At 43.2% G+C, this 18797-nt stretch overlaps 1 protein-coding gene across 1 annotated transcript in view; it reads left to right on the top strand.

Moving 5' to 3' along the window:
* The first annotated feature begins 616 nt into the window (after positions 1 to 616).
* Positions 617 to 18797, top strand: part of LOC306971303 (disintegrin and metalloproteinase domain-containing protein 9-like) — a 40436-nt gene continuing 22255 nt past the window's right edge. The window contains exons 1-4 of the mRNA XM_079567542.1: positions 617 to 809; positions 11367 to 11467; positions 15204 to 15262; positions 16136 to 16214. Coding sequence (XP_079423668.1) covers positions 758 to 809; positions 11367 to 11467; positions 15204 to 15262; positions 16136 to 16214 — 291 coding nt within the window. The 5' untranslated portion in view covers positions 617 to 757. The remainder of the gene's footprint in view (positions 810 to 11366; positions 11468 to 15203; positions 15263 to 16135; positions 16215 to 18797) is intronic.

The raw sequence follows: 18797 nt of genomic DNA, 5'->3' as shown, positions 1-18797 counted from the left end.
TTTGTTATTTTTTCGTGTTTTTCTCATGTTTTTGTTGACTTTTCATCCTCTTTTTCTCGCTATTTTGATGCTTTTCTTTTAGCTTTTAGATTTGGGTAAAGCTCGGTTGAGGCGGGACCGGTGGCCCCAGAGCCAGTGGCCCTTCTGTGCTCTTCCAGAATGGACATATGGCCAGTCCGCCCCTGAAAGCAGTAGAAAAGCGCTGTATAAATGTGACCATTTTATTTACAAACAGTCTGGTAAAATGATGCTTTGTTGTGATGAGGTAATGCGCGCGTAACACGTGTTTTCCCAGACTCTTATTGTGAAGTTCTCTCCCGGAAGCGCCCGAGACCCGCTGTAAATGTCGAAGGGTCGGATTCCAGCCCAGCTCCAGCAGCAGAGAGACACAAGAGTTTCCCCCTGAACCCCGTCCCTGAGCGCGGCCGCAGCGTGACACCGCACCCCGGGGACAGCGGCAGGACCAGGCCGGGCCCGAGTCAGGACCGAACCCCGGGAGGGAGGCTCGAGCAGCGGGCCGTGAGCGGAGGATGGAGGGAGCGCGGAGGAGGCAGCTCTGATCCCGCGGACAGAGGCCACACCAAAGGCACCGCCGGGGGCCGCGTAAAGGCGCACGGCGCGGGCGGCGCGGGGGGCTCGGGGCCGGGGCCTGCGCCTCTCCGGAGGACACCGGGCTGTGGAGGAGCGCGGACGCTTCAGGAGACTCTGCGGAGGTTATTCTACGGGGCTTCGGTGAAACGGAGGGCCGCGGGGCATCATGGGAAGTGTAGTCCTGCTCTGCGCCCTGACGCTCTCCGCCGCGGCCGCAGGTGAGACACGGGTTTAAGGTTTCCTCTGCTCTAGACCTGGGTTAGTCCCGGTTTCTCCAGTTCAGTTTCACCCAAATCCAAAAGACTACAGCCTTTGTGCCGGAGTAGCGCCTAATTTGAAAGCTAAGACCTACAAAAAGTCATCTGAGCTTCTCGCTTGTTTTTGTTGTCACTTTTTTCGTTGCTTTTTGTAGCATTTTGGCTACTGCAAACAAACAACACAAACGCGTGATGAAAACACAACCAAAAAGGACAAAAACATAACAATCACAACGAGGATGAAGTTTAATTAGTTTTGTAGGTCTTAGCTTTCAAATGAGGCGTTACCCTAAAGCAGGGGTGTTGAAGTCGTTTGGGTTTGGGGGCGAAATTCGGCCCCCACGTCGGGTCACGGGCCGCATATTTTAATGACTGTGGCCTCATGAATAACGGCTCACACTTATTGTGCTTCATCAGCCTGGGTCACATGTTTCTGAAAGTGCTTCATGAAGTCATTATTCATTCACTCCACATACTATGGCAGTAAGTTACTATTGTAGCCACAGTCGCCCTGGGGCAGACTGATCATATACCATGTGGCTATAATAAGCTGTTTATATCCTGATGTCTTATTATGTCAGTGCCCTCTGCTGGACACGTCTGGAATTCTGTCCTTTTTTTAATTTAACTTGCCCCCTAGTGTCTGGAGTGAGCAAACTGGTTATTTCTTTAAAAATCCATACCCTGAACTACCCTGGCCTTAGCCATCCCTAAACTCCGGTCAATTATAATTTCGGAACGAAATTATAATTGGAACAAATTCCACACATGTCCAGCAGAGGGAACTGACATAAGAGGAGCTCGGGATATAAACAACACATTATAATCACATGGTAAATGACAGTCTACCCTAGGGCGGCTGTGTTACAGTGTAGCAGAGCCTCGTGAAAATTGAGGTGGAGCAATTAACGGTAACTATGGTAACTGCAGTAACTGACAAAATGCATATTTTTATGTCTTGTGTTTTTTGGCTCATATCTCAGTCATTGCTGGAGGAAACAAAAACTGTCACAAAGTTCATCATCTCCTCTGTCGGCACATATGAACTAATGTCCAATTATTATCTCAGGAAAAACGTCCAAAAGTGATGACAATATGCGAAAACATGACCATGATGTTGTCCAATAGAAAGGACTTTCAGACATAAAAATAATGTCTCAGGTTTGTGAATCCAGTCACGATCAAATACTGAAGAGGAAAAACATTTGTCAATTTTCGTTTTGGAGATTCCTACAAAAACTGCATTTCTCCCATAGAGTTGCATTGGCCCCGCCCTCCACCTGACATTATGACATCATCACATTCTAAATCGTGGACGTCACCTATACACACCCGATATATTTTGGCCCCCGGCGAAATTTACTTGGAGACCCCTTCTCTAAAGGCTGTGAGCTCCAGTCAAGAAGCTTTTAGATTTGGGCAAAACCGAACTGGAGAAAATGTGCTCGGTTAAAGTGGTTCGGACTAAACAAGAGACAAAATCAGTGTCACACATGTCACAAAATAAAACCACACCTTTCAACCTGGCTCTGAACATTATCCAGATTTTGTTACAGAAAATCTGTGACCGTTTTTTTAACAGAAAACAACTTTTATTGAAATTGGAAACATAAAATGACAGAAAGCCCATTTTCCCTCGTGTTTATGTCTCTACAGCAGGAGTTTCACACTGAAGTCTCCACATTTAAAGAGTTTCCCTTTTTCACTGCAGCGTCTGGCCTTAAAGCGGATGTTTTTTGTGTTTAAATGCACTTTTTTCCCTGATTTGTCCTCGTTTAATCGAGACAAAGACGCCGTTGATTCAGAAACAAAACCGGAGCAGATTTAAACTTTAAACCGGTTCAAAGTCCAACAAAGACCTGGACCTGAAGGAACCGCTTTTTTTCCCCCGACACGTTTAACGCTCTCACCGGCGGGATCAGGCTTTTTCATTTTGTTATTACCCAGAGCCGTGAAACTGACTCTGAGTTTGTTTACGGCCTCAGCTCGGCCTGATAAGCTTGGAGCAGGTCTAACGTCGGATTATGAGCTTTCAAAATGTGGACCGCCGTTTTGGGTTTCAACAATGACGTGATATGGGGGAATGTAGCCTAAACTATAAAAGGAAGAACAGAACAGAGCGAAATGAAAGCCCAAATCCGTGAGTCGGTGGCGTTGACAGTTCCTCTGCGAGAAGAGATGCTTCTGCAAAACCCGAATCTTCACAACTTAAACTTAAAGGAACAGGCCACCGTTTTTCCATACTGAGATATGTTCTTACCTGAGCTGAGACGAGTTGATCCGTACCTGTCTGGTCTTTGTGCCCGTGGAAGAGCGTGGCATCTTCCAACTTCACCCCCGTTTGGAGCCATAGGAATACATTGGGAGAGGCCAAATGCTCACAACGTCTTTGGTCGTTTTTGCGTGACTGAGCGCACGCACAAGGACCAGACAGGTACGCATCAACTCGTCTAAGCTCAGGTAAGAACATATCTCAGTGTGGAAAAACGGTGGCCGGTTCCTTTAACAAAAAAAAACGCCAAAATGAACTCATGAAAGTGCGACGGAAAAGCTACAAAAGAGCGACAAAAAAGTGATTAAACCTAAACAAAAGTGATGGAAGTGCAACAGAAAAAGTGGGAAAAATTAGATGAAAAAGAATGTAAAAAAAAAAGTGATTACAATATGGCACCAACGTCAGGAAAAATAACCTTTTAGATCATTTTGGTCGGTCTTAGCTTTCAAATGAGGCGTTACTCTGGCCTATAGGCTGCAAGAGAAAATGCGCTTGGTTCATGTGGGATTAAGAGGTTAACATTTTCTCCAGTTCAGCTTTACCCAAATCTAAAAGCTTCTTACAGCCCATAGGCCAGAGTCAACGCCTCATTTGAAAGCTAAGACCCACAAAGCTGATCCAAACAAATCTTTTTCCTCTTGTTGCTGCCGTGTTGTCATCACTTTTTTTTACCGGTCACACTTTTCTCACTTTTGTCGCTCTTTTGTTGCGCTTTCATCTCAATTTTGTTGCTTTTTTTTTTCCAAGAGGTTTTTAGATTTGGGTAAAGCCACATTGGAGAATATGAGGCTAAATGATTATTCACTGATTCAATGTTTGTCACAGATTTATCTGGGAAAATGCGACAACATCATCTCCACTTTAGTCGCTCCTACAGACTTGGACTTGGTTTTGCAGTTGGTATTGCAGTTGGTATTGCAGTAGTGCTTGGTATTGCAGTTGGTATTGCAGTCGGTATTGCAGTAGTGCTTGGTATTGCAGTTGGTATTGCAGTAGTGCTTGGTATTGCAGTTGGTATTGCAGTAGTGCTTGGTATTGCAGTTGGTATTGCAGTAGTGCTTGGTATTGCAGTTGGTATTGCAGCAGTACTTGGTATTGCAGTTGGTATTGCAGTAGTGCTTGGTATTGCAGTTGGTATTGCAGCAGTACTTGGTATTGCAGTTGGTATTGCAGTAGTGCTTGGTATTGCAGTTGGTATTGCAGTAGTGCTTGGTATTGCAGTTGGTATTGCAGTAGTGCTTGGTATTGCAGTTGGTATTGCAGCAGTACTTGGTATTGCAGTTGGTATTGCAGTAGTGCTTGGTATTGCAGTTGGTATTGCAGCAGTACTTGGTATTGCAGTTGGTATTGCAGTAGTGCTTGGTATTGCAGTTGGTATTGCAGTAGTGCTTGGTATTGCAGTTGGTATTGCAGCAGTACTTGGTATTGCAGTAGTAGTACTTGGTATTGCAGTTGGTATTGCAGCAGTACTTGGTATTGCAGTAGTAGTACTTGGTATTGCAGTATTTAAAGAGTGAAAGCTGCGGCTCGGCGTTGATTAAGTGGATAATCTCTGGACAGACGCTTCTGCACATGCTCAGTGCGGGACAGGAGTTTTGCTGAGTGCGGTCACAGCAGGGGTCACAGGTCACAGCAGGGTCACAGGTCACAGCAGGGTCACAGGTCACAGCAGGGGTCACAGGTCACAGCAGGGTCACAGGTCACACCGGGTTGTGTGCTAATGCTCTCTGAGCCTGTGAGAGAGAGGGGCAAAGAAAACACAACTTACCATCAAATCTTTATATTTTTCATCAAATTGTGTCAAAATAAGACTCAAAAACGACCAAATCAGGACCTAAACGAAGCTAAGATGGAAGCACTAAACAAAACTGTTGTGTGATGTTTGCATTAGGGCGGCACCATGTTGAATATGTGACACAGGGCACTGGTGCGATATCAGTATTACTGCGATATTTGACTCTGTTCAGTTTTAACTCTTGCTTACTTACTTACTTACTCTTGCTTACCCAGTGCATTTTGTCCAGTTCGGCTTTACCCAAATCAAAAAGCCGAAACTGAACCTTTGCACGTTTGTGAAATCCAAAAACCTTCCGAGTAAATCTCTGAAACTCATGTGTCAGACTGAAGCTCCGTTCAGGAAACAGAAACAGAGTGCGGGGATGAGGCCATTTCCAGGACGACGGTAAACGCTGAGTCGGGGTTCACAAACTCCACTCAGCGTTTTAGGAGCCGTCCTTTTCGTCCGTCCTGCTCCGGGATCACTCGCGATATCGAAGACGCCGTCAATAAGAACGCGCTTTATAAAACGAGACCATTTACTATTTAATGTCAGATACTTTCGTAGGGTTGTCCAAAAAATCTTAACACATACAACTATGAATAGAAGTAAAACAGATCAAAAACAATAAAACTAGGGGTGGAGGTGTTGAATCTGATTACAGGTGGAGCGGGTGGAAAAGAGCAGCGCTTTTAGTGAGTGTAGCTAACGTTAGCTTAGCGCCCATTCATTCCTATGGCGTAGCTTAGCTTAGCGCCGTCCATTCTTTTGCAAGTATCAGTTAGCATCTGATATTAAGCTTTTTTTTTATCTTAAAAGTCTCAACAAAATCAAACGATACCAAAGTAAACTGTACAGTCACATGGTTCCTGTCTACTGGACTCATGGATATATTTAGAGGAATTTTAAAGGCCAGTTGTGCTTTGAATAAATGCACTGTTTTGTAACTTGTTAACCTTAATAAATCCTCCCCGTAGTCCCTGTGGGGGTAATACAAGTGTTACTGGGATGATTGGAGGGTCTTTCATCTCCCCCTGGTGTCTCTGGCCAGGAAACCACAACTGCAACTTTCCTGCCACCGGACCGGAGCCACCAATACACACTAATGGAATCACGAAGATGAAGCTAGCAGGCTAACGGGCAAAGCTAGCTGCGGGCTAGCGCCATTTTAAACAGTATTTACAGCCAAGTTTGAGTGAAAAATTATCTCTGTTGTGTAATTGGATGCACAATATCCCTCTGTCACTTTGCCTTTTCTGTCAGCGTAGTATTTACTCTCACGGACAATTAATGAGTAAAATAACGCAACATGCTACGACACCTGCAGTAGCGCTTGTGGCCTCTAAGGGCATGAGTTAAATAGTACTGCTTTAAAGCAAAAACAGTTTATAACTTGATGGTCATTATATAGTTTATATTGTTGTCTATAACCGGACATAGTTTTAGTATTTACTTTAATTAGAGAGATATCCTATATCCTATATTTGGAGATCCCAGAAAATCACCAATGTTAACTGGCTAAAACTCAAAGTGGAACGAACCCTAAAGGACCAGTTTATACAGAAATGGAGAGGAGAATGTGGCACTATGTCGTCTTGTGATGTTTATGTGGAATTGAAAACCGTATTTGAATTAGAAAAGTATCTTTTGTGTGAGAATGTCTCCCACAGACATGCCATTTGTAATTTAAGAACCGGAAATAATAGACTGGCAAAAGTAGTGGGCCGATATAAAGGCATTGACAGAAAATTTTGTTATTGTAATCTCTGTAATGATGATGTTGTCGGCGATGAGTTTCATTTACTGTTTGAATGTTCAAATGCGGAAGTTGTCATCAATAGAGAAAAGTATTTGCCAAAATTTTATGTAAGACACCCTTCAATGTTTAAATTAATTTCACTTATGCAAAATCAAAGTCAAAATGTGATTAGTAAATTTGGTGCCTTTTTGAAAAAGGTTCTTCTTCTGTTAAAATGATATTTGTTATTACTTTGTTCTGTTTTGTTTTTGTGAACTTGTGCTCCATACCATGGGTATGGTCGTGCGCACTGAAAAAGAAAGAAAGAAAGAAGAGACCTGATTAGAGCTTTTATTACAATATTTTCTCAAGAACACTGTTGTTCTGTAATGTAGATGGAAAAATAGTAAATATAGTTGATATAGGCTATATTAAAAAGCTGTTTTTTTTTTATTTTGCAGTGGTTTCGGTATCGAGAATCGAGTTTTATTTTAAAGAGGGAGTATTATGCTTTTTTCAATCACATAGCACCAGTCTATATCACACTACAATGATGACCAAACCTTCTGTTGGTCTGTAAATGCAGTAAATTAGAATAACTGCCTTGCATAAAATTGCTCTCTGAAAATGGCTGTAGTGAATGTCTTGAAATAGGCCTCTGTCTCTTTAAGAACCTCTGACCCTTTCAGACACGCCCCCTCCACACGCTGTCTGTGGCATCAGTGGGGAGGGGGTTCTGCTGAGGAGCAGTGGTTGGTTACTCGGCTGGTGACGAAAGCTCGGAGGCGTGTCCAGGAGGTGGGGGCGTTCCTAGGAGGACTCAGGCAAACCTATCCCTAAAATGGCCGCCATCAGAGTTTTTACAGATTACTCAAAAATACGTGAATGTGCCAAGGCAACACTTCAGGCATATTTTTAATGAGGGAGTGACATAATAACATGATGTAAAGCTTGAAAAAGTCCATTTTGCATAATACCCCCCCTTTAAATATACTGGAATCAAGTATTGGAGGCGATACTGGGAAATATACGATATCAGTCATCGGCTACAAATATCCCATACTTAACCTATACCAGTTTTGGCTCTCACTGTTTCCCTCACAACTTTCACTAAACCTCAGTGAATATGAACCAACTGTGAGTCATTCTGAATCGGCCACTGCTGGAGCCAAGTGTTTGTATTGTAGTTTATGAAATGCTCGGATATTAGATTTTTGTATTGCACAATGATCAGATCACTTCATGTGAGTTGTTCATATTAATGTGACCTCAATATCCCGTCCCAAGGATTGTGTCGAAAAGTCAGTGATCCTTGTTAAATGTTACATTCGTTTATAATAATAGCTAATAATTCATCTGTAACATCTCGTTTGTAAGAAGAAAAGAGCAACATTCACCTTTTCACTCAGAGAAAGACTCTTTTAAGAAAGTCGGTTGGTATCGGTTAATATCGGACATCGGGAGATATTCACAGTATCAGAGGCAAAAAAGCTGGATCGGTGCATCTCTAATTTTTCGTATTGTGGCTCTTTGTTTTAGTAGTAGTTCTTTGTAGTTCTGTGAGGTTGTGTCTGAGAGAGATTTAGGTTTAAAGTTTTGACCTTTAACCCTGTGGAAATGGATGATGTGTTTTACTCCCCAAACGTTTTCAAAATGTGATCGAATGTACGGGAACGAGAGCAAGTGAATAAGTATCTGGACAAACAGATGGAGCTGATCGTTGTGAGGGTCTCCTCCTGATCTCGCTCAGAGCGTTTTGGAGATCAGATAAGAAAAGATTTGTGCAAAATGCCACACATTTCTGAATCTTTTCCGCGGCGGCTGAGTTTCCTGTTTCAAAGATAAGACTGTCCTCGTAGCTGGCTGATAAGATATAAAAATAAACCATGTCCTCCTCGTCCTCTGCTCCGTCTGTTCCTCCTTTTATTCGTCGAAATGGACCTTGCGGTGAGAAGGCGGCGAGTCTCAGACGTGTTCGGGCCCGTCTCTGTAAACGTCGCTCAGAACTGGAGCCGGTGAGTTCTTGTTTTTGAGAATCGTGAAGAGGAAGTTCAAGTTGTGTTGTGAAATATGAACCGTCTGAATCTGAATCACTTCCGGACATTTGGAAATCTTTCAGTCGGTTTTCTGCTACTGCGAGGATCCGATCAGTTACTTCATCAAATATTACAAACACTGAGACCTTCAGCCGTGGTCATTATTGTTTGATCACTTTAGTTCAGTGGATGACAAGCCACGACCCGAAGGAGTCTTTATTGCAAGGCCGTGGGAACCCAGGGTGCTGAGGGCGCTGCAGCACCCCCTGGTGGATCGTCTATCCATTACAGGCAATATTAAATAAATAGGAAATAAGCAAGGAAATAGCGTTTTGGGGGGCAATCTGGTCTCTCAGCACCCCCTAGCCAAAAATATCTTCCCACGGCCCTGCTTTATTGTGTTATATTTAACGTCCAACACTGAAACAAACCATTGAATAAACATGAAACAAAGCTGAAAGATCACGGTCCAAATGATTTAGAAAAGTTATTTGAACAGACGCTGTGTCTTTTTAAGTTTTCTGTGGAGAAATGATGAAAAAACTGAGAGTGGTTCTGCGACCCACCTGTTGAGAACCACTGCTTTAGCTTAGCTTTTCCCAAACTTTTCAGGCTGCGACCCCCTCCTATAAAATGTAATCAGCATTTGTAAACATTTGAAGGATCTGTCTCATGCTATTTTAACCATTCCAAAGTAAACTATAGGTATTTATATGATATATTGTACTTGTCTGGGGGTATTTTTCAAACCTAGAAGACAAGACACTTGGATTCAGTTAACCCCGCCCCCTCTCTCCGCACGTGCAGCATTAGCAGTAAAAGAAATGTAAATACCACAACAATAAGTGAAGTTATTGCACAATGCAGTTATAAGGAGTTGCTTCATAAATGGCTAGCACACGTTTGATTGACTCACCGCTCCATCGAGTGTTTATAATATGGGAGTCGCGTTGGTTATAAAAGTAAATCCAGGTTCACTAAGCATCCATCAGAGACAGTCTGAGAGTCGACGAATCCCGGAGGGAAATTCCAACTTCTGGCGAGTGGCCTCTTGTTTCTCTTGTTTAGGAAGGTTGAATAAAGTCCTGCACCTCTCAAACGGGTTTTTCTCTGTGAAATAGCTTTACAACATGGCTACAAGCTCCAAAAAGAGGATTTTACATGATATAAGACCTTCAAGGCAGTGGCTTTTTTGTCTTGCGGACCCTTAAGTTTTGCTGTGTACCTCCTCCTCAAGATTATTGAGAAAGTAGTCAATTAAAAGCGCTATTTGTAAGTAAAGAAACAAGGTTGTGTTCAAAATAAAACTAAAATGCTATCTAATATTTTGATATTTGGCTTAATTTCACACACAAAAAATGTTTTCAATAAAAATAAATGAATGAAAAATCAATGTAAAAGATATTGTCTCAGAAGAAGAAGAAGATCTTTATTTATGCAGCGCCTTTCCCAGACCTGCTCACAAAGCGCTTTGCATGAGAGGCTTGTACATTCAGTCCACACTCGGGGGTGTGAGGGGCTTCAGGTTCCCCTGGAGGAACACATGTGACCACCGTCATGCATACACGCACACACATCATTCATCCTGGCCAATTCTACATGTTTTAGTAGAATCATGTTGTGACCCTCCATGGGGTGTCCATAGAATAATTTTTGGAATATAACTGACCTTGCATCACATGAATGATCGCATTTTGAGGGACTATTTTCTAGCAGATCACTCCGCCGCTGCGTAGCTTATACAACCACGAAGCTGATGCTGCTCAAATATAAGTTATTTTAAATGCAAAATGGTTAAAATGATTCTATCGACACAGACATTTATATGGTTAGTCTGGTGTTATAAGTGATTTGCCTCAGGTGCTCTGTGGAGCGGGTCACACTGTTTTTAATGCAGGCTAGCTGATACCATAGACATGCACTAGCCTTGCATTAGCCTAGCGCCACGAAACTCACATAAGAACTGCATGAATTACAAAAAAAATATCTCCAGAAATCAGCAACACTCTGGAAAACTAGGAAGTGAGGCCCTATGTCAAAAATCCTGAAATATCCCTTTAATACAGATCAAATGAGATTTACTTTGGGTTTTTCTTAAAGGCTTTTACAGTTTGATCATCTGAGCAGGTCTCTGTCTCCGCTCATCTGTGTTACGCATCTCATGAAAATAATAATAACAACAATAGCACTTCCTTGTTTGTATTTTAGTTTTGGTTGACATCATACTAATGCATTCTTGGATACAACACTGGTGGAATATAGACAGAATATTTAACTGAGTCGGGGCGAGTCTGCCGTTCCTGGAAACCAGACTCACTACTGCACAGTGAGTGAGTCTGGGTCAGTTCCATTTCCCACAGCGGTGCATACACAAACAAACAGGAAGCAGAGTCAACCAATCAGACAAATTCAACAATTGTAGACGCGCTCTTTCTCTCTCGTGTGCCGTTCATAGATTGGTATTGAGGGGGCCTGAGCGATGCCAAATCCGTGCCTGTGACAGATTCAAGTTTGCATTGCACATGAAGTACATCCGAACGATAGCGCCGATAAAAGACTAAGACTAAAACTAAATGAACCCCGAGTCCATCCCTCGGACTCACCAGGAGAGCCACGTGTCTCCAGAGCTCTGTGTAAATAACTATTACGGAGTGTGCTGCCTTCACTAACCCTCCTCTCTCTCTCTCCTCAGCCCTGCTCCAGACCCAGCACCTGTCGTCGTATCACCTGACCGTCCCGCGGCCAATCGGGGGACGGCTGAGGCGGGACGTGAACGGAGCTCCGCCCGATCAGGTGCGGCGTCTACACCCGGCAGAAACGCTTTCATTCAGTGGGGGATTTTAAGACTTAAAGAGGGGGTATTCTGCTTTTTTTCAGTCCCATAGCACCAGTCTATATCACACTATAATGAGCAAACCTTCTGTCGATCTGTAAATGCAGTAAATCAGAATAACTGCCTTGTATAAAATTGCTCTCTCAAAATAGCTGTAGCGAATGTCTTGAAATAGGCCTCTGTCTCTTTAAAGGCACACTGCGTAACATTTTGAACGATACTGTTGCTGGCAAAACAAAATCTGCTTCTAATGACCATTTCAACACAGAAAATGCTGTTACTGCAGTGGGTAATAAAATAATGGATTTGGATGAAGACCTTCCTGTTTAAATCTCAAATTCGACTGCCTTTCGTCACATCTCCATGGAAACGAGCTGGAGACGCACCCACTCCCGGTAAAGTTTACGGTCACGTCTTTGGACGGGTGAGCCTCATAAACGTTTGTTTGTACATTTATGAGGTATTTTTCAATGATGAAAATATCTGTCATGAAATAAATGCTTGTATTTCAATTTTATTTATTGGCTAAAATTCTACGCGGTGTGGCTTTAAGAACCTCTGACTCTTTCCGACGCGCCCCCTCCACACGCTGTCTGTGGCATCAGTGGGGAGGGGGTTCTGCTGAGGAGCAGTGGTTGGTCACTCGGCTGGTGACGAAAGCTCGGAGGCGTCTCCAGGAGGTGGGGGCGTTCCTAGGAGGACTCAGGCAAACCTATCCCTAAAATGGCCGCCATCAGAGTTTTTACAGATTACTCAAAAATACGTGAATGTGACAAGGCAACACTTCAGGCATGTTTTTAATGAGCGAATGACACAATAACATGAGGTAAAGCTTGAAAAATCCATTTGCATAATACCCCCCCTTTAATTATGGCTGGTTTTCCTAATGTCAAAATCCAAAACTCCAACATGGTCTTTCCCACGCTCATTCATTCACAAATACTGACATGTTCGGTATCCACGTGTAGCATGAGAGGCTGTGACGGAGATGACGCTGTGATCCAAATATGGTCATTTCCTTTGTGGGAGACAGCAGCGGATAAAGACGGGCCCGTTTTCTTTAACAACAACAGCTAGTTTATTCCAAAACTAAACCCGATCCAAAATCCCCGTGAGCAAATCTCCGGGACTAATGTGTCACAGAATAAAAGCACACGTTTAAAGCTGGCCCTGAACATTATTATGAGCCCCTTTCTACGTGCAGCGTCTGGCCTTAAACGCTCTTGAAACTTTTACCCTGCATGACTCAGGCTGAGAGTGACGTTCTTTTCCTGTGAGTGTTTGCTGTTGGAGTGTGGACTAATCTGGAGAGAGAGAAGGGGGGGGGGGGGGTTGAGGGTGTGGTCCTGCTCTGGGGCATGTTTTCTGTCGGAGTCACTGCTCTGTGGAAAACTCCAGTCTGTGAAAGTCCAGCTCCGCCGCAGACAGAGAGAGGGAGAGCAGCAGCATGAGAGTGTCCGCTACGCCGTTATTTCAGTTTTGAGTCGTCTTTATCTGACTCTCGTCTCCAGCCGCAGCAGCTCTGACGTTTCCCGTCGCTTCAGCTGCAGTGGTTTAACCGCGGTTAAACTGCGGTTTGTCGCCTCTCGATTTTTCCCCGGCAGCTGCACAAACATTTGCAAACCCAACCTCCTCACTTTATCGTCTTTAACCTCCTAGCCCTCGCCCCCCTCGTCTCCAGTTTGGCTTCACCCAAATCTGAACGCTTCTTGAAAAAAAGTGTCCAAACACTGAAAATGAGGATGAAAATATAACAAAGTGATAAAAACAAAGAAGCAACAAAAGAGCAACAAAAACAGTCCGGAAAAGCAACAATAAAAAAGTGACCCAAAAAATGACTAAATAGTGACAAAAAGCGATGAAGGAAAAAAAGATTTTTTAAAAAGCCGGCAAAGAACAAACTAAAAAGAGACGACAAAAATGTGACAAAAAGTCAGTTTTCTAGGTCTTAGCCATGGACTGTAAACCATCACCGTTTACCATAATGACCTCGTTCGAAAGGGAGTCTATTCGCTACTTGCGCAATACCATAATGCATTGCGCCCTGGGGGGTTCGCTGCTGTAAACAATATGGCGTTGCGAGCTGTCATAGAACAGACTTTTATTAATCTTACAAATATCTAAAAAAAAAAAAGAATCCAATTCCACTAAAGCAAAGCTTAAGAAAATCTGTACCTCATTGTAGCTTCACTCACACTCAAAGGCCTCCAGCTCTTGGCTACCCCAAGGCGCAAAGCATTATGGGTCACGTGTAAGTAGTGAAATGCGGATTTGCAGACTCCTCCTACCCTGCTCCTACTGAGCATGTTCCTAAAAAGGGCTTAAAGGAATAGGCCACCGTTTTTACATACTGACATATGTTCTTACCTTAGCTTTGACGAGTTCTTTAGGACCTGTCTGGTCTTCCCCCGTGCCTTCAGTCACGTAAACACAGCGCAGACGGCGTTAGCATTTAGCCTCTCCCTCTCTCCTCTATAGCTCCAAAACGGGTCAAGATAGAAGCTACCAAGCTCTTCCACGTTTTCCCTATTTAAATATGGTTACGTGAAGTGTTCCACTACAAAGTATAATTACACAACATTAAACAATGTGGATTTTCTAAGCGGATAAAAGGGGGGACTATATTGTAAGGCGTAATAATACCAGGAGTAGTTCGAAATCCGCACAGTAAAGTGAAGATTACTGTGCGGATTTCGAACTACTCCTGGTATTATTACGCCTTACAATATAGTTCCCCCTTTTATCCGCGTCGTCGCAGATAAAAGGGGGCCGTTAGCTCTGATGCTAACGGCCTGTCAAAGTCCGGCCCTCATTAGTATACGAGATTTCTAAAATGTTCCTTACGAAAACCAGCCTGGTATCTTTAATTGTACCTAACCCAGCGTTATCAGGAGGAATATCTCGCTGTAGAAAATTTAACATAATTAGGCACCAGGCTTTACAGGAGTTTAACATGTGTAAAGTGCAATGCTTTCTGATGGGAAACTAGCTTTAGCTGCTGCCTCATAAGGAGGCACTGCAGCAATGGAGGGCAATGGAGGGCAATGGAGGGCAATGGATGGCAATGGATGGCAATGGAGGGCAATGGAGGGCAATGGAGGGCAATGGAGGGCAATGGAGGGCAATGTCGGCCCCTAGTGTCGCGGTCACGAAGCAGAGCAACCAGCAGCCATTGGTCTTAGCTTTCAAATGAGGCATTACACTGGACTAAAGGCTATAAACTCTCCTGTCGTGAAGCTTTTAGATTTGGGTAAAGCTGAACTGGAGTAAATGCACTTGGTTAAGCCTGGGGGTTAAGAGGTTTACCGCCTTATTTTAATTTTCTCTGGTTCAGCTTTAGGATTGATTGACTGATTGAAAGTGTTTATTGTCCCCAATGAGGAAATTTGTCACAGCCTCAAGGCCAGTGTTACGCCTCATTTGAAAGCTAAGACCAACAAAACTAATCGAAACAGACCTTTTTCATTGCGTTGTTGCTGCGTTGACGTCTCTTTTTGTCGACGTTTCTTTCCATTGCTTTTTTGTTCCATTTCCATCACATTTTTGCCACATTTTCATCACTTTTTGACGTTTTCTGTCACGTGTTTTTGTAGCCCTTTTGTCTAATTTTTCTTGCGTTTTTCTTGCTTTTTCAGCGTGTCATTGGCGCTTTTCCGACTCGTTTTTATTTGAGTTTTGATGCTTGTTGTGTTTCAGATGTCGTACGTGATAAATGTGGACGGACAGGACCGCGTGGTGCGCCTCCGCAGGAACACGTGAGTACTGCAGGCTCCTCTCGACGGCTCAGGGGTTTGTTCTGCTCACCCCTGTTTCAAACATCCTGGAAGACTTTTCTGTCATGTTCAGTTTGTGACAGGATTAAAAGTGCCGCTATAGTTTTATCTCGTCCTTAAGTAGGTTAAGTAAAGAGGGACGGAAACACCAAATGTCACAGTTTGCATAAACCTTTGGGGAATTTCCTCCTGACACTTGAGGTGGTTTTTGAGTTTTGCGAGTCGTCAGAGATCAATCTGTCGCTGTTACGGTGATGGAAAAATAAAAGCATCGAAAGCAGGAACCGAAAAAAATCTTCTCCCTTTAGATTTTGATGCTGTTGGTCCAGGGTCAAGATTAAAGGGAGTGACTTTGTTGTTTCAGCTCACATAAAGTGTTTCGGAATGTTTGCCAATTTTTTATTACTAATGTTTTCCCAATTTTTTTTTTTTATTATTTGACATTGGAGATGAACCCGATATTGTAAATGTGCAGATCTTCCACACATTATTGTTCTTTTTTCTGGTTCTAGACGACAAATATTTTAGCATAGGTATCGGAAAAAAGTATTGTTCAAGTATCGCTATCAAAAACCAAGTATCGTTAAAGTACTGGTATCCATGAAAATCTAACAGTACAAAGCCCTAATTGCTGTGCACAGAACAGTCTGAGCTGAATACGTTTATTATCTGTGAGTCCTTCATGATTATTCTGACTTTGTAGTGTCAGGCTCAGTTTGATATGTTCCCATCAACATGTATGAAGATCATAGAACAAAACATTTTGGCTCCTGATGTTATGAATAGACGAGTTTGTTTAGGATCTGAACTTTGTGATGTGAGCGTCGCTGATGAAAGCGGTTTATGTGTTTGTAGGTTACTGCTGCCCTCGGACTTCACCGTGTTCACGCACCGAGAGGACGGCTCCCTCGTCACCTCCACGCCCCCAGTTCAGGTACGACACCCGTAAACACCACCTCGCCTTAAATCAGGGGTGCCCAAGTTTGCATCGAGGAGGGACAATTTTCCTCATTCCCAAAACACCAAGGGCGGAACCTCACCATTGTAGCCTAAAGTAAGTTACATTAGTGTTTCTCAAGAGGTGTGGCTTCATCACCCGCCATTACCCCAGGATGAGAAGCCGCCACCCCAATAAAACAAATTTGCCATATTGTATCGAATATTGTATGTTCCACACACGTTTTTATTGAACAAGCAGTAGATCTGCTTTAAAGAGCTCAAAGCAACCCAATAACATTCATTTGAACACACTCAGAAAAAACAGTTTCCAGAGGCTTGCGACTTTTGGCCCCCGACCCAACAGTTGAGAATCACTGTTTACATTATATGACCAAGTGGGATGTTCTACCAGGAAAGTTTTAAAATACCGACACTATTTCTTGCGTTTTTAGAGCACTTTAACAGGTAGTTGATCTCTTTTTGGCATAATAATATTTCTCAAATTTGTCTTGAGGGCCGTAAATTCTGTGCTGGCGGGCCGGATTTGGCCCCCGGGCCGGATTTTGCCTACCCCTGCCCTAAATCTACAGAACGTACTCTTATAGAGGAGGTGAGCGCCCTCTGCGGGTGAAGCAGAAGCTCTCGCCCAGTCGAGTGAACCGACAAAGATGAGAACTTCTACTTTACATCTGAAACAATATCCGATCGGTTATTGAGTATCGGTGTCCGATCCGGGCATTTTGAGAGTATCGGATTGTATCGCATTTGATGAATCGGGTCTGATCCCCCAAAAGACAGCCGTTAATAGTCAGTAGTGAATCTGCAGCGGCTCCAGTCTGCAGGGGTACCACAAGAGTTCATTCAGGACCGCCCCCATAATGCTGTCCCCAAGCTACGCATCGCTACCCTGCTGCTAACACCTGCGGCTGAGCACTCTGAGGACCTTCAGCGGCCGATAAAAACACAACCATGTGTGCAGAGCTGCATTAGCTTTTACTGAGGAGTCAGAAAGAATCGAGTCCAATAGCGGAGATTAGAGTCTCTGGAGGTGCTCATTTACAGAATAATTAACCATATGCTCCGAGTGCGTATGTCTTTTACAGGCTCTGAATTTAAGGCTATAGACCTGAATGTCCTTTAGAAGCAGATTGAGCTGATACTATCATATCTACTGCTGAAGGAGCTTAAAATGCTGCAATTATAAAGCTGTTTTTGTTTTAATTAGGGACGGGACTTTTTTCGATTCATTACAATTAATTAATTACATAAGGTTTAGTGCACTTAACTTTTTCATCATCAGAACGTCATTCTTCTGTCCCTTTTCGTTTGTTTTTAAATCAAATGTTTGTCGATTTTTAACGGTTTAATCTCCTGCTGCTGTCGCTGACGTGAATGTTTGAGATTTGGGTCTATTCTAAAAGCAAAGTTCTCGCACCTTGTGGAGTATGAATTGGCCTTTAGTCTGAGCTTTCAAATCAGGCATTGCACCGGACTATAGGCTCTAACAAAAACAAGCAACGCAAAAAAGAGCAACAAAAAGCAGCAAAACTGTGACAGAAACGTGGCATGAACGCAACAACGCTACAAAAAAAAGTCACAATCAGTTTTGTAGGGCTTAGCTTTCAAATGAGGCGTTGCTCTGGCCTTGTCATGTGACTTTTGTTGTTGCGGTGGCTATTTTAAATGCAGAAGTAGAGTTATGCAGTACTACAACATGTGACAATATCTCTACTCAGGATATAAATGAAAGACGACTGATTGACAGTGGCATTTTTGTGAACTCGTGATCATTGCAGAAGAAGATAACAGTTAAAACACGGCCCCATAGACGCACGTTTATGAAGAAACCAGTGAGTCTGTGTTAAAGCTGCTCAAGACGTTAGCATGCTACTGGTTAGCATTTAGCTTCAGCAGCTCAGCTCTGACCTCTCCGAGAGAACACCCTGAACCACACTGGACACATGTGACAGAGGTCAGAGCTGAGCTGTGACTGTAGTATTTCCTCAGGGTTCAAAGATTGATTGTTTATTTATTCCGAGTTCAATGTACAATATATATATACATTTTTTACACCATTTTTTACATTGACATGTGCAGCTTTTGCGACATTTTAACATGCATTCATGACATATATACTTACATATATACATAATGCTGTACATAAACTCGAAAAGGAGTGGGAGGAAGTATAACTTATAAATTCCCACCCCTGTTGATATCATATTTACATTAATGTTGTTGGAGCCGGTGGCAGGGCAATGCACAACAACCTGATGGCAACAGTCAGCACAATGATCCAGCCGATCCCAGCTGCAGCAGGACGACAACGCAACCACACACCGGCAACGCACCAAAGCCGCCGAGCCAGTGAAACACAAATCTGCCTCGGCGGCAACGCACCGAAGCCGCCGAGCCAGTGAAACACAAATCTGCCTCCAACAAGAGACAGGACGCCACGTTCAGTCAGTGTGACCAATCTGAGAAGTTCGATTTGTTCATAGTTTAGTTTTACCTCTTTTTTTTCTGTTATTGTTAATTCCTTCTTTCTTTACAACATTCTTCCAGTAATGCACATTGA

The sequence above is a fragment of the Gobius niger genome, assembly GCF_951799975.1.
Source record: "Gobius niger genome assembly, chromosome: 1".
Classification (NCBI taxonomy): Eukaryota; Metazoa; Chordata; class Actinopteri; order Gobiiformes; family Gobiidae; genus Gobius; species Gobius niger.
The sequence above is the reverse complement of the archived record's forward strand: the minus strand, read 5'-3'. Positions and strand labels throughout refer to the sequence as shown.